Here is a 15,598-nt window from a genome sequence, read left to right as displayed (position 1 = left end):
AGTTTTAGCATCTTTCAGCTCATTGTTTTAGTTTTTTACTTACATTTCTTTCAGTCTCGAGGCTTTCATCAACCTCGTTTTCAGCAACAGCGGACTGGAACAAACCCATTTTTTACACTACATGCCCAGCATGAAACATCAAACAGACAAAGTTAGCGCCTAGCTGGTGAACACAGTGGAGTATTTAGCACCTTATGAGACAGATATTTCCCTCAGGAGTTGGTGGAGACCAAAACAGAGCAACGAGAGGAGTTCATTATTGATGTCTCATTCATTAGGTGAGAGGCAGGCTCAAGATAGATAGAGGCGCAACTCTAATTAGTGCCTATGTTGCTTTGGGTCTGCTATTTGTGTCAATAGGAAAATATCTGCCAACACATTAGCCGTTAGCAATTAATGCAGCTTTTATTAAAGAATACTGAACAATAGTTACTCAAATCTTTGCCAGCTTACTATTTTCTCAAAGAACAGTAAAAACTGACAATTCTTTATTCTTTATTTATTCTTTATACTCTAAACAACACACACTCAACGTTGTTAGCTAGTTAGTTAGTTGATCCAACTTCCTGTTGCGAGTTTGAAACACATGTTAACATTATGACCAAGATCTGTACAAAAGTAGAACACAAAACAGCTTCTTGATGGTCTGCAAAAGACACCTGTGAATGTGTGCTTACATGCAAACAGAGAAGAATGTTCCAAGTGAGATAAAACCAATATGCACATGAAAATGAAGCCAAACTTGGCCAGAATATATCAATGCCCTCAGGACCTGTTGGGCTGAAGCTGAGTTGCAGAGAATGAGAGATCGAGACATAGAGAGTGATGGAGTTAGAGAGAGAGAGAGATAGAGAGAGAGAGAGAGAGAGAGAGGGGGGGTGTTTTCTCTCAGTAACAAGCTCACTGAATATCATTTGCTTTGGATGTGTGAGCGAGCATCAGAGATCAAAGCTTGTAGCGTGCATGGTGCTGGGCATCCGCGACAGTCATTTGTGTGTGTGTGTGTGGTGTGTGTGTGTGTGTGTGTGTGTGTACATGTGTGTTGTTGGAATGGGGGGTTGTGGGTGTATGTCGTAAGATCGTAAGATCGTAATCTGGCACATACATGTTTGTGTGTCACTGTGTGTGTGTGTGTGTGTGTGTGTGTGTGTGTGTGTGTGTGTGTGTGTGTGTGTGTGTGTGTGTGTGTGTGTGTGTGTGTTTGTGTGTTTGTGCGTGCATGTGTGTGATTCTTGTTAGACACTGCGTCTCTGCACCACAGCAAATTGTCAGCTCACTGTAGCACACTGAATTTCTCCTTCCTCCTTTTCTCCCACATCCTCTACCCCCGGCTCCTGTCTTTCTCTCTCTCGCTCTCTTGCTCTCTCTCTCTCACTCTCTCTCTCTCTCTCTCTCTGTCCTTTTCCAACTCTTCCCCTCTCACTCTTTCTCTCACCCTCTCTTTCTCTCCTTGCCTCTCATCTTTTTTATCTCTCTGTCTCTGTTTCTCCCTTTTCTCTGAAATTTTAATCACCCAGTAAACAGGCATGCATTTTAATGTGAAATGGGATTCTTCTACAGATTGAGAGAGCTGAGGCAAGAGAGGGAGAGAGGGAGAAAGGGGGAGGGTTGTTAGTGTGTGTGTGTATGTGTGTGTGTGTGTGTGTGTGTGTGTGTGTGTGTGAGAGAGAGAGAGAGAGAGAGAGAGAGAGAGAGAGATCGTGTTCTCGCAGTTTGTGCAAGAGAATGTTTAATCCCAGCCTTTGATTCTGCATTCATCTAACGGGATGTTGCAGCATGAGCAAGTGTGTGTGTGTGTGCTTGTGCATGTGTGTGCATCTGTATGAGTGTGTGTATTAGCATGCACACACCTGGTTTATGCCCTGCTACACAAAGCAAGCATGTCTGCACAGGCTTGTGTGTGGTAATATCTATGCATATCTATGCATGCACTGTATATACTGTAATATATATATATATATATATATATATATATATATATATATATATATATATATATATATATATATATATATATATATATATTCAAATGTACTCAAGCATAATGTGTGTGTGCACTTGTTTGTCTGCATGCGGCCATGTGCCTGGAGAGAATACACACACTGATCTGTGGGAGTGCAGAATGAGTAGTACTGTAGCTGTAGCACTTTTGCAAGTGAACATTATTAGCTATTTTTATATGGAGTTTACGCTGGCACTCACTGCTCTTAGCTGGCCACCGCGGAGCGTTTACACTGAGCTTCGCTGCTCGCTGCCATCCTTCCTCAAACACTACGCTCTGCACACACCAAGCTGATTCCCAGGAGCCTGGAAATTACATCTTTTGATATCTGATGTGTAGTTGTGAGTGCTGTAATCATAATGAAATCTGTCTTTTGTGAAGATGCAAGGGAAACACCGGCTGTGATAGAGTGGTGAATGGTGGTGGAAAACACTCTATACCTGGAGGACTTAGATCAGTTTGATATCACTTGCTGTAATGTACGTACACAGTGAAACCATTTTAGAAAGACTCAAAATGGTTTAAAATGGGATTTAATTGCAGAGGTGTACATTCTCAAACAGTGGCCTAACTTGCAGTGAGAACAGGGCTTTAGTTGCAACTGCCTTAAATTAGAGCTACAGCTGTATTCCTAATTCTTCCAGTTGTATCAGTATATCTTATTACAATACATTTTAGTTCATCCTACCCCGTTTTCTGATTCGCTACCTGACAATACTTTTTACTGTTAATGCAAACGTAAGTCTTCCTCCATTTGTCCTCTATTACACTTGGCATTAGGGGTGTGACTCTTCACTGGTCTCACGATTCAATTTGATTACGATTATCCTGTCAACGATTCGATACCATTTGATAGCCCGATGCATCACGGTGCGTTGTCTCCTCAAATTCATCATATATTGCTACACGTGGTTTTTCTTCAACAAATTCAAGCTGTCAGATATATGTGAACAGTGAACTCCCCTTTTTATTGCATCTTCTTTTAAAAAAAGACACTTCCTGAATTGTTGCCGTATTGAACACAGCAGACAACAGACAAAAGGCAAAAAACACAAAAAAGCAGCGACCGGAAAATCAACAAGTAACATCAGTAGGCAATCATCGACTGTCTGTCACTGCATCGATGCAGAATCGTCTAGGTCCGCATTGCGATGCATCGATGCGATGATTAATTTCAACACCCCTACTTGGCATCTGGCTCCGCACATGTTTTTTCTCCATTCTGTATTCCCATTTCAGTTTTTTCTTTCAACACTATTAGAGATGCACCGATTACAACTTTCTAGGCCGATTCCGATTCCTGATTTTCTTTGAGTTAGGCCAGCCGATAGCGATTTCAGCCGATTCCGATTTCATTTTTTGTAACCACTTTACAGCACACACAAATATTTATTTTCTATCTTTTCTTTAATAGAACATTTAGCCCAGAACATAGAACATTTTTTGAACAGATAATGGATCACTATAAAACAGAACTATATCAATGACTCCTGGTGTGGGGAATTCACACACATCTAAAGTGCCATGTTAGAACCATTTCCTTCTTTTCACATCCAATATCACACTAAAAAAAATGTGATTTTGGTTTAGTGTCGTCCCTCCACGCCCTACTTTTTCCCTGCAGGTGTTGCATATTGCAAACTTGTTATCTTCTGCACACACGCTGAAGAATTTCCAAACAGCTGACATGTTGCAGGTTAATTCACGAGGTTCCCTACATGTGCGAGAATAGCGCGGACACGCGCTTCACACCGCGAAGTCGGGTACGCCACACACACGCGGGAAAGTTGAGAGAAAGGAAAAAGAGACGGAGTGCTGTCGCGTCCGTGTGTGCGTGCGTCCTTGAGAACTGTAATTCGTATAACTTATGTTGTCAGTTAATTGTAGTGTTGAAATCGGCATACAGTATGTCAGACTGACCTGCCGGTCTCCGGACATGGCCGAGCACGTGAAAACCGGCCAATTCCGGTCACCGGTGCATCTCTAAACAATATCCTCAATGTTGCTTAACATAGAAACACTGGACTCGCCCGCGTAATGTAACGATCATATGGGTTTATGCTCGGTGTTTCAATTATTCCATTACTTTGCTTTAAAGAAATCATATGTCATTTTGGCATGGCGGACGGCTCTAAATACTACAATACCCATGAGCTTCCAGAATATCCAGTCAGCCCTAGCGCCATAGTTACTAAATTCACTAACAGTTTGACCCGAAAATTAAAAGAATGAATTTAAGCAATAACTAAACAAGTTTTCTCAACAGCATAATCTTTAGCCTCCTCCCATCGTTAGCGCCGCTCAGTGAATGGATATTTCTTGCCAAAAATGCACCTTGGAAGTCGTACTTAACTTCTCCGCTGAAATGTTTATGTACACAAGCTTGCACCTTCAGCAGGAAGTTGCTGAGTTTCATTGACGGTAGCTTTTGTGTAACACAGAACAAATGGCAAAGCTACTGGAATTGATTTGTCAATGAGACCAGTATTTTTGGAGACTCTATTATTTGAATACCAGCTTTCATATAAATCTTCACAGTAAACTCTGTTTAGGTGATTTTCATGTTGACAGTAAGAGAAGTTAGTTCTTTGTAGGCATGAAATACACCCACGCACATACACCTTGTCACATTTTAACACTAGGATGGGTTTATACCATCCCAACTCTTCTAAATGCTTTGCCACAGTGGTAATGGGTAGCCTAGAGACACACACAATCACACACTCTAGTGGACCCCTACTGGCAGGCGTATCCTTAACACACCGTCCCTCAGCAGCACTTGTCATCCGCACGTCAGAAAATCCAACCCCCTTTCCTCCCACACACACACACACACGTAGAGTACACTTTTCCAACATCCCTCCATCTTTGCCTCACACTGTTCGCAAACACACACACATACATACACCCACCCTTCCCCCAATCGTCCACCGACCCGTGAGTCGGTAACGAGGCGCATTCCGCCGAGAGTTTTCCCCCCCGACACACTCGCTCTGCTATTGATCCTCATCCTCCCTCCATCCCTTCATCCATTTTTTCAAACTTCCCTTTCTCCTTCCCTCTACCTCCCCTGGAACTGGAGGAGCCTTCAACAACAGGGAGGCAGTGGACAGCTAGCCAGGCAGGCGTCTCTCTGACACGCTCACTCTCAATCTCTTTCTCCTCACACTCATGGATGAGTGATGCCCATGACAGACTGTATCCTCTGAGAGCCCCTTCTGGCAATTACCACACACACACACACACACACACACACACACACACACACACACACACACACACACACACACACACACACAAACACACGCTCACATCAGAGACTCCCGTATCACTTAACCAGTTGTCTTCAACTAAAAGGGCCGAGAGGAAACAGTCTATAGCCCCTACTCATCAACCTCTCAACACACAGAAACACACACACATACGCACACACACACACACACACACACGCTTAGAGCTTGCTGTTGATGACTATCTTCACCACCTCTCTGTTTGTATCGATCCACTTGTGCCTCAGTCCTCATGCATCAGTGAGATTGTATACTTCAGAAGCTCAAACCCTTTTACGCATGGACATGAGTATTCATGTACAAATATGTATATGCTTCTTTATTTTTTATAACCAAATCAGCAATTGTCAGCTGCTTGGCATAATATCAGGTAGTTTTCAGTGCTTTCCACAGAGCAGTTTGCAGGTAAGATGCTTTTTTTCAGTAGTAGGCAAGTATTGAAAGCCCTAGGTCATACAGTACAATTGAATATCATGTTGTGTGTTCATACATCAGTGAATGTGATCAGTGATAATAAGAACAGTTTAGGGTGGGTTTGGGCCCACATAAACATTCATTATTCCAGGCTACTCAGTTTACAGTTTGATATCCGTACGGGTACAAAAACAGCAAATACTGTTTTTGGTCCACTTTTATGTATAATAAGGGTACACAAGTAAGTGGTGTGGTAATAAAACATGAAAAAGCAGCATAAGATTACTGTAAACTAAAAGGAGTAATGTGTGTGTGTGTGTGTGTGTGTGTGTGTGTGTGTGTGTGTGTGTGTGTGTTTTTTCTCTGGTCCAGTCTGCTGTTCACAAAGGTGAAGCTTGAAGAGGCCCTGTTTGGCCCTGCCACAGCCCTGCAGACCTGTGAAGAGATGCTGCAACACTGGCTGAGCTGCTATGATGTCAGCCGCTCCAGGTGAGTGTGTGTATGCAAGATGTGTGTTTGTGCTACTTTGCTTATCATGTACTGTATAAATGTGGTTTGATACCTCACTGCTCAAGCGCTCTTTACTGCTGTGCATGATGAAGCCGGGAGGGGGAATCTTTTGCTGCTGTGGTATTGATTGTGTAGGTGTGTGCGTGTGCGTGTGCGTGTGCGTGTGCGTGTGCGTGTGTGTGTGTGTGTGTATATTAATGCATTTCTGATATATCATTACCATGATTATATCTGTGATCTTACATTAGATGCATCTTAGATATATGCAGTAAAGTTCTCTTTCATCATAATAACAGGTCATATAAGATTTTAAATAGGGTTTTCTAAAACAGAAGGCTCACAGATAACACAACTACAATATACACTAAGTAGTTTTGCTGTCCATCTATTACGGCATAACAGAAAGCCTCTTTAATGTGGAGTTCCTCTTTAAACTCAGTCACAGTACAGAGGCAGAACTTGATGGCTTGGGGGCTTTGGGGATAGAACATTTTCTTTTTTCTCAAATGATATGGCCATTGTTGTATAAATCTCAGTAAGAAAACCTCCACACATGTTAATAACTTCCAAGAATTGTTTGACTTGAAGTATTTACAGAACCTTTAGTATAATGCAGTGCATATACCGGTATGTGCTTGTGAGTGTGTTTGTTCATTATGTCTGTATGTGTGTTGCAGCGAGACAGATGACAGCAGCAGTATACCGATGGCTGAGAGGGCAGAGGTCAGCTCTGGAGCCAGGAAATCCTCCATCCACCTCACCCTGCCTGACTTCCAGGAGGCCTCCACAGGTCTGCTCTCTCACCAGAGGTGTCCAGTAACGAAGTACAAATACTTTGTTACCTTACTTAAGTAGAAATTTGGGGTATCTATACTTTACTGGAGTAATTATTTTACAGCAGACTTTTTCTTTCTACTCCTTACATTTTCACGCAATTATCTCTACTTTCTACTCGTTACGTTTTAAAGATAGCCTCGTTACTCCTATTTCAGTTCGGCTTGTTTTCATTCCGGCTTGTCATCGTTAAAAAAAAACACACAAAAAAGCCCTATCCAGATAAATCACGCCATCCGGAGAGAGTGAACTTGATTGTGGTTGGATGAGATGTATAAACATATACCATTCCGTCACCCTATTGGTTTGTACGCGATCCATCGCACCTGCACATGACGCAAATCACGTCACACTCCAGCAAGGAAATAACAGACGTATGTACCCTAGTACGAAGAGAACTCGAGTGAAATGTCCCAACCGAGCACCAGCGAGGAGGTTGGTAGCTAGGAAGACCAGCCATCCCTTCTACATCCCTGGCCGTACCTGGAAGAATTTTTCAAAATGGTTGGAGGTAAAAATAACTCCTTTTGAATGTGCTGCAAGCTCTGCGCACCCAAGTACCACGAGCTAATTGTTTCCAAAACTCGCCGTCTAATTTGAAAAAGCATATTGGTATTATTTTTTTGCCCTTACATTACTTTTACTTTTATACTTTAAGTAGTTTTGAAACCAGTACTTTTTCACTTTTATTTGAGTAAAAAGCTTGAGATGATACTTCAACACACTGAATGTGAATACTTTTGACACCTCTGTCTCTCACTGGTTAAAGTCTTTCTAATAGGGGACTGCCACCATACATATTTGGATTGCAACATGCTGAATTGATTATTTTAATTAAACCTTGTTTCTCTGGTATAAATACCAATGAGAAAGGCGATCGTGTAGGTCAGACCGAATCCCCGCGGCATTTGACCTATTGTGGATTAAAACTATGTTTCCCTGAAACATTAAATATCAATGATGTGAATCACCTCCACACCTGAGTTTCCAGCGGGGTCAGGGGTCTGTTCACTTGCCATCCAGTAACAGGAAATCTATTGATGTTCTGGATATTAACAGAGAATGAATGTTTGTTTTTCTCAGAATGGCTCTCTTCTGTCATATTTGAAGGGTTTTTAATTGACCATGAATGTACATATTTGGGATATTTCCTTTTCCATGTGTTTGTCATTCAGTGTCTGAAACCTATTAAAGTAGTAATTGTGTTAAAGTGTAGTCTCTTTGCCAACCAGGGTTACTGTCGCTTAAAGAGGTACGATCATTTTCAGCCCTAACTTGGTTGGTATTTCTTATCCCTTTCCTTCCCTTCACAGGTTCACAGAGCCCTTCGTCAGTTGCAGTGTCTCGTCTGGAAGCGGCGCTCTCTGAGGTGTCGGACCTCAGCTCCTCCCGTCGCCAAGGACCCACATACATCTGGGCCACCCTGGAGCGCATTTGGCTGCAGGCTGGTATGACAACAGCACAATTTAACGTTTACAATTTAACAAACCTTGGGGTTGAAACTGCTTGGAAAATTTTATTTTTAACAGGGGACATCTTTTATACTCTTGTTTGGGTGCAAGTCTAGCCTGGAAATCCAGACCCAAATCCAAAAGATTAAGGGTCTGGCAATGAAAATGGCCCAACTCGAGGGCCTGCACCAAGCATGCATTTGAAAATCTCACATAGGCTAGGTTTTCTGTCCCTACACATACATACATATTTTCACAATGAAATGGACTAGTTCGTAACGGTGCGCGGTGTGAAAGATAAACACACAGTGACAGGAGAACTGGGAAGGACGGAGAGGGACAGAGATGAGGGAGTGAGGGTAGAACCTGCTGTAAGCAGAACTCCCCTTAAAACACTTTGCCCCTCGATAAAACTGAGCCAAAAACAAGTGGTGGACAAACTGATGATAACACTACAACATTAAAAGAAGTAGGCATGCTACTGTATGATTGCATTAGTTTGGCTAAGTGCGCGGGTATCTGAGTCTTGACTGATGATTTTCTCCCCGTTTTATTATTATTAGGCTATATTAGCCTACCTTTCATTCAACAAAGTAGCCTACATCTTAAAGTGATGGTTTGGAGTAATTTCACCCTAGGGTCCTTTGCACCACGACCTCGAGCCACACAACCCTCCAGAAGCAAAAATATTTAGTAATTTAACTTAACTTTTTTTTAAAAGTGCTGTAGTACAACTAGCAGAACACAATTTATAATTGAGGTAAGTTTGGAAACACTACCTTATTTAATCACTAACCCCAAACCTTAAGCTTGTGCCTTGTGTCCTTAAAGTAGCCTAGATAAACGTTGCACATCATGCAAACTTTTTTAATGAGAATTATGATAGACCTCTTCAAATGAAAGCACAGGGACTCTTCAGTCATGAAATGATTAAAAAAAATGTTTTATGATTCATGAGGAGTATACTGTTTTATTATATTAATAAATGGCACTTTTAAAAAATATTGAATGTGTCATCTATCACGGATTCTTGCTTACACGTTACATGGCGTTAGTAGTTTTAAGGAGTAGGAGTTGGTATACATATTCAGGGGAGCGCAAAGACGGGTGGTATTTGTGATCTTATGTGGTGGGCCGTGATCTTATGTGGTTGGCCGGTCGGGGCCAAAATGCTAGGGCCGATTTTTGGTGCCAGTCCGTCCCTGTCCAAAGTCATTAGGATTTATCTTCTGGGAACCATGAATGCCTAAAAAGTAGATGTAGAGATATTTCACTGGATAAGTGAAAATATTGACCAAGTGATAGCGCTAGAAGAATACACAGGGGGGACTGTGAATGTGTAAATGTCATAGGTGTCAGTCTTGGCTAAAGTAGTGGACAGATTGATCGACTGACAGGCAGACATTGCCATCCCCAAATGTATATAACAATTGAAAGAATCACATTTTTGGGTCTATGTGCCGGATTGACATTTTAGTTAGTTAGTTCATACTGGTCTTGATTGTTTTTCCTCCTATTTCACAAACACAAAGCTGTGATTCATCTCGTGAAGAAACATGCGGTGTACCTCATGGATCAATTCTGGTGTTTGATACGATGACGCATTATGCAAAATATGTGATGACGTCAATTTTGTCTGTATACATCACATGTTTCATGGGTCTGAATGGTTTAGGTCTATCCAAATTGCATCCATAGGCATTTTTGTCTACGGCCATTTATAACGCCCCCGGGAAATCGAAAATGAACTGAGAGGTTCCAGACTTTCCAGAATTTGGTCTGGCAATCTAAGGTTAGGTTAAAGGTCCCATGACATGGTGCTCTTTGGATGCTTATATATAGACCTTAGTTGTCCTATTACTGTATCTGAAGTCTCTTTCCCCAAATTCAGCCTTGGTGCAGAATTACAGCCACTAGAGCCAGTCCTACAAGGACCTTTCCTTAGTATGTGCCATTTCTGTGTCAGCTATTGAGGAGGAGAGAGGGGGGGGGGCGCAAGGTGGATGGGGGGGGGGGGGGCGACCAACTGCCACTTTGCTCGTTTGAAAGCCATGATGCCTCTCTCTCACGGGTGGGCCAAATTCTCTGGGTGGGCAAAGCAGAGAAAGGGGAGGTAACATTGCCCCTTATGACCTCATAAGGAGAAGATTCCAGATCGGTCCATCTGAGCTTTCATTTTCTCAAAGGCAGAGCAGGATACCAAGGGCTCGGTTTACACCTATCACCATTTCCAGCCACTGGGGGACCATAGGCAGCCTGGGGGAACTCATATTAATGTTAAAAAACCTCATAAAGTGAAATTGTCATGCCATGGGACCTTTAAGCATACTTTATTGATCAAATCTATCCTGACAGTTATCGCTCAGTAGGGATGGAAACCTCGACCCTCCATGTTAGGAACGACCTCATTAATCAAATCCAGATCAAAGTAGAATACAAAATTAGAATATCTGATAGCAGCTTTTGATTAAGAATCTTCTCCACACACTGAATGTGCTGTGCAGATGCTGCTGTGAAAGCTGTGCAGCCTGACTGTCTTAACGCAGCTTACTAACCTGCTTACAAGCTCAGTTGAATTTCAATCCCTCTGGGGAGTGAGATATTGTTTATTCACTTGGTACAACGTGAGAACACATTTTTTTCACGTTTTGAGTACTGCAGTCATAGAAATTCACTTTGGGTCAACTATAGGCTGGAAAACCCTGTGTAATGACATAAGGCGTGTAGATATATGACAAAACAATTTCCGCCGGAGATGATATATTTGTAAGCTTGTTATTGTGTAAAACAACATAATTTAATGTGATTACTGCAGCCATTTTCTGCCTTCACAAACAGCCGTATACAAGGACATTTTTAAAACAATTTAGTGGGTAGAACTATTTCAGTCTTGTTAAAGACTGCATACCTTATGTAGGAGTGTGCGCTGTTCCTGCATACATATGGCCACTGTTCTATTAAGGGCAGAATGGCAGTGATGCATACCGCTATTACTTCCACCCCTTCAGCCTCAGTCTGCCTGCTGAAGTTTACAGGAGAGCAGACCATTAGCAGGAAGTGTAGGGAGAGGAGTACAGAGATGATCCGTATAAACAACACTCCATCCATCCACTCAGCTGTAGTGGATGAGGCATGAGAACGGGAACAGGAATCCATACAGTACAGCAACCGAGCGAAGGCAGTGTTGCAACCAGTGCATACCAGTGTGCTACAGTACAGGATGGGATGGGTGGATGGGCCGTGGGGTCATGTCCCCTGTGGCCTACTGTAATCCGAAGGTTATTTTCTACTTCCAACCTTTGACCTCTGCTGAGAACAGGCAAAATAGAATCTGTTCGCTGCTGATTTGAACTCAAAAATGTGTATATGTGTGTTTGTGTGTGTGAGACCACGGGTGTGTCCCAGCATTCCTCTTTTCATCGGTCACTTCCTCTCACAATCTCACATCCTCATCGGCTCACAGTGGAAAAAAACACACACAGGGCTCTTTAAGATGGATATATAACCTTACAAACACACTCACAAACACACACACATACCTGCAAACGTATAAATGGACTGTATACATGCATGCACTGATAAAATAAATATTATAATAATTTTTTTCTGAGAGCTCAGGTGAGGAGCAGGAAAAAGGCCTTACATAACCACAGAGCATTCACTGAATCCTTTTTTCCCCGAAGTGCAGCTATGAAAAGGAACCCCGCGGCTGGGAAATGGCTCTTTTTCATCTCGCAGAGCTAGCTTGCATGCACTAAGTATTTCCCATCTGTGCATCTATGAGACACAGGTAAACAAACAAAACATCAGCTACCAAACACACACATGGGTTCACACAGCGCTCAGGAGCAGACGGCGCGTGTAGAATATATTTGCACACAGTTCAATCTCTCTCTCTGTAACACACACACACACACACACACACACACACACACACACACACACACAGTGCTGTCAGTGTTTAGAACTGAATAGTTTCTTTCTCAGGGTTTCTCTGGGGGTTGTCCCAGTGTCCACTCATGTGAATGATTGACAGCTCCCTGTGTCAGCATCCCGTCCAGATATTGGTCTTCTCCAGTCCCAGGGGCGGGTCCTTTGGTCAGCTTTGTGTACAAGTCTTATTGGACAATGACGTGCTTGTAGGCGTGATTTTGTGTGTGTGTGTGTGTGTGTGTGTGTGTGTGTGTGTGTGTGTGTGTGTGTGTGTGTGTGTGTGTGTGTCTGTGTCCTCGTCTTCCCAGCAGCAGCAAAGAAAGGAGGCAGGCAGCCTTAGTATGCGATTGCCATATTTAGGCAAGACTTTCATGACTTCCCAGGCACTTCATTGCTCCCACTCCACTCTCTCTTTCACACTGTCTTTGTGTGTGTGTGTGTGTGTGTGTGTGTGTGTGTGTGTGTGTGTGTGTGTGTGTGTGTGTGTGTGTGTGTGCGTGTTTGCGTGCGTGTAGGTTGGAGGGGTTCATGTAAGTATAGTGGTTTGTGTTATTATTTGAGCGCTGCACAGTTTACATTTTAACATAATGCTGCTGAACTCACAGTTAAGTCATCTCTGTTATTCTCACGTTGCCGATGGGATTAATACATTTCTCTCCTTTCTCTCTCTCTCCCGGTTATCCTTTCTTCATCTGTCCTTCATCTCTCATTTTCTCATCAACTTTTCCTTCCTTTAACTCTTTTATTGCTCTCTGCCCCTTACCATCCTTGTTCCCTTTGCTCCATCCTCCCTGCATCACTGTCTTTTCCTTTCTCCCTCCTGTACCTCCCCTTTCTTTTCCTTCTCTCTTTTATCACCTTTTTCTCCCTACCTCCCATCCCCTCCTCCCTCTCACCATTTGTACCATTCTGCCTCCTTCCTCTTTCTCCATCTCCTCCTTCAGGGGAGTTGTTCATGGCGGATGGTCAGCTAAAGGAGGCCCAGTTCTGCATAGCCGAGGCCAGCGCGCTCTTCCCCAACTCACACTCGGTGCTGCTGCAGCGGGGCCACCTGGCTGAGCTCAGGGGCCAACTGGACGAAGCCAAAAACCTGTATGACGAGGCCCTGGCCATCCATCCCACGGGAGAGCGCATACTTGTGCACATGGTGAGAGGCAGTGAAAGCTTTAGAGGCTTCTAAATTAGAATTAATGTAGCATTATGCTCAGTGGTCAGTATGCTGACAGACACACACACACATCTCGCATGGATACACTAATACATTTTCATTCCTGTACTTGAATCTTATTAAATTACCATTGATGTAAGATGCAGGCCGAACATGTGCATACACACATATGCAACCTAGCATATGACTGCATGCATACACACATCCATGCACACATTTTAAATGCTTTACTTGAGTTCACTCAATTGCATTGCACTGCATGTGACACAAAACTTCAGAAGGATGTAGGAATGCAAATTAATGTAAATGTTCTTTTATAAATCCACTAAATCAAATTAGAATTTAGACTAAGACTAAATTCTGTCAGCTCTCTGTAACCCCCACCCCCCCCCCAAGGGGCAACTGGTTGCTTCCAGTTTTGAATGTAGTAAGATGTTGAAAATGTATGTAATATAAAGATGGAGACAGTTTAATTACTGCAGCATTAATTTATCATGGCATGTTGAATCAATAAGTAATCAATATCTCATTAGGCTAAATAAGAGCAGAACAGATCCCTCCTTTTTTTAAAGGCTGCGCACTATTCAATTCAATTCAATTTTATTTATAGTATCAAATCATAACAAGAGTTATCTCGAGACACTAGAGTAGGTCTAGACCACACTCTATAATTTACACTAGGTTAGCCACAACTCACACTGTATGTAGCTCTAAGCGTTGACCCATTTTGAAAAGACAACATTGTTAGCTGATGCCATTAGTGTTTTTGTTGTGTAATTCAACAGAAATGATGCGGCTACATGGCTAATAGCTGTTAATATTAGCTTGCTGCATGGCAGAAGCAATGGCAGCTGCTCATAATCGTTCCTCTGTTGTTTCAAAAGGCTCTAGAGTATGTTAGCCTCTTCGTTTCAACTCTACTGTGTACTTATACTAATGTAGTAGTTCCTTTCTGAAAAGAAACAGAAAGGTTAGCTGATAAAATGTGTGTCTTTCTTACGCTATCCAGCAGAAATGATTAGGCTAGCTTGCTATTAGCTACTAATATTAGCTCTCAAGTTGGCAGTAGCGATGACAGCTGCTCATAATCATTACTCTTTTTCTCCCCTGTGCTGTTCTGTGTCTGTGTCAGGATTGATAGTTATTGTAGTCTTAATTATCACAATTATGACTCATAACATTCTGAGATGTGTTTCTTTGTTGTGGGTAAACTTCAAATTTCAGAAAATAGTAACAAACAAACCTTGGTGCATGACCAATGAATGACAAATACTGCTCAAAGACTCGCCTTCTCTCTCTCTTTCTATCACTCCCCCACATTTCTTTCATCCGAGCATACCCTTTCTTTCTCTCTCTCTCTCTCTCTCTCTCTCTCTCTCTCTCTCTCTCTCTCTCTCTCTCTCTCTCTCTTCCACAGTCGAAAGATTCTCTCTCGCCCACTTCCACCCACTACCTCGCTCAGTCTCTCTTACAGTCGGTCTTCCAGATGATCCACTGGATTATCCACAGCTGCTTTGACCTTTGAACTTTCTCTGTTGTCATGGTGAAGGGACCAGAGGGGGATATTCCTAAATCCAACACTGCCCGACACACGCTCACACTTACATAGAGTACACACCCAATGTCTGTGGTCTCCAGAGTGACTATAGGTGCTGGTTGATATCTCTTCACCTTGTGACCACATAAGACTAATGATTTGGCTCCTACTGTGTGTGTGTCTGTGTCTGTGTGGGTGGGTGTGGGTGTGAGCATGTGTGTGTGTGTGTGTGTGTGTGTGTGTGTGTATGTGTACCTGTTTTACTATATTTGTGGGGTCCAAAAACCGGGGACTACAGTATCCTTGTGGGCTCTGCACAGCCTCGTGGGGACCAAAATGCTGGTCCCCACGAGTTTAAAGGGCTGTTTGAGGGTTAAGACTTGGTTTTAGGATTAGGGTTAGAATTAGGTTATGGTTAGGATGAGGGTAAGGGTTAAGGTTAGGCATTTAGTTGTGATG

General features: G+C 42.7%; 1 protein-coding gene across 1 annotated transcript in view; it reads left to right on the top strand.

Moving 5' to 3' along the window:
• Nucleotides 1–15,598, top strand: part of ttc7a (tetratricopeptide repeat domain 7A) — a 57,632-nt gene that overhangs the window by 25,801 nt on the left and 16,233 nt on the right. Inside the window, exons 16-19 of the mRNA XM_028604139.1 lie at nt 6,079–6,195; nt 6,894–7,006; nt 8,364–8,498; nt 13,379–13,581. Of these exons, the coding sequence (XP_028459940.1) occupies nt 6,079–6,195; nt 6,894–7,006; nt 8,364–8,498; nt 13,379–13,581 (568 nt within the window). The remainder of the gene's footprint in view (nt 1–6,078; nt 6,196–6,893; nt 7,007–8,363; nt 8,499–13,378; nt 13,582–15,598) is intronic.

The sequence above is a fragment of the Perca flavescens genome, chromosome 17 (genome assembly GCF_004354835.1).
Source record: "Perca flavescens isolate YP-PL-M2 chromosome 17, PFLA_1.0, whole genome shotgun sequence".
In the NCBI taxonomy this organism is placed as follows: domain Eukaryota; kingdom Metazoa; phylum Chordata; class Actinopteri; order Perciformes; family Percidae; genus Perca; species Perca flavescens.
Note: the sequence above shows the minus strand (reverse complement) of the source record. Positions and strands in the feature narration are given on the sequence as shown.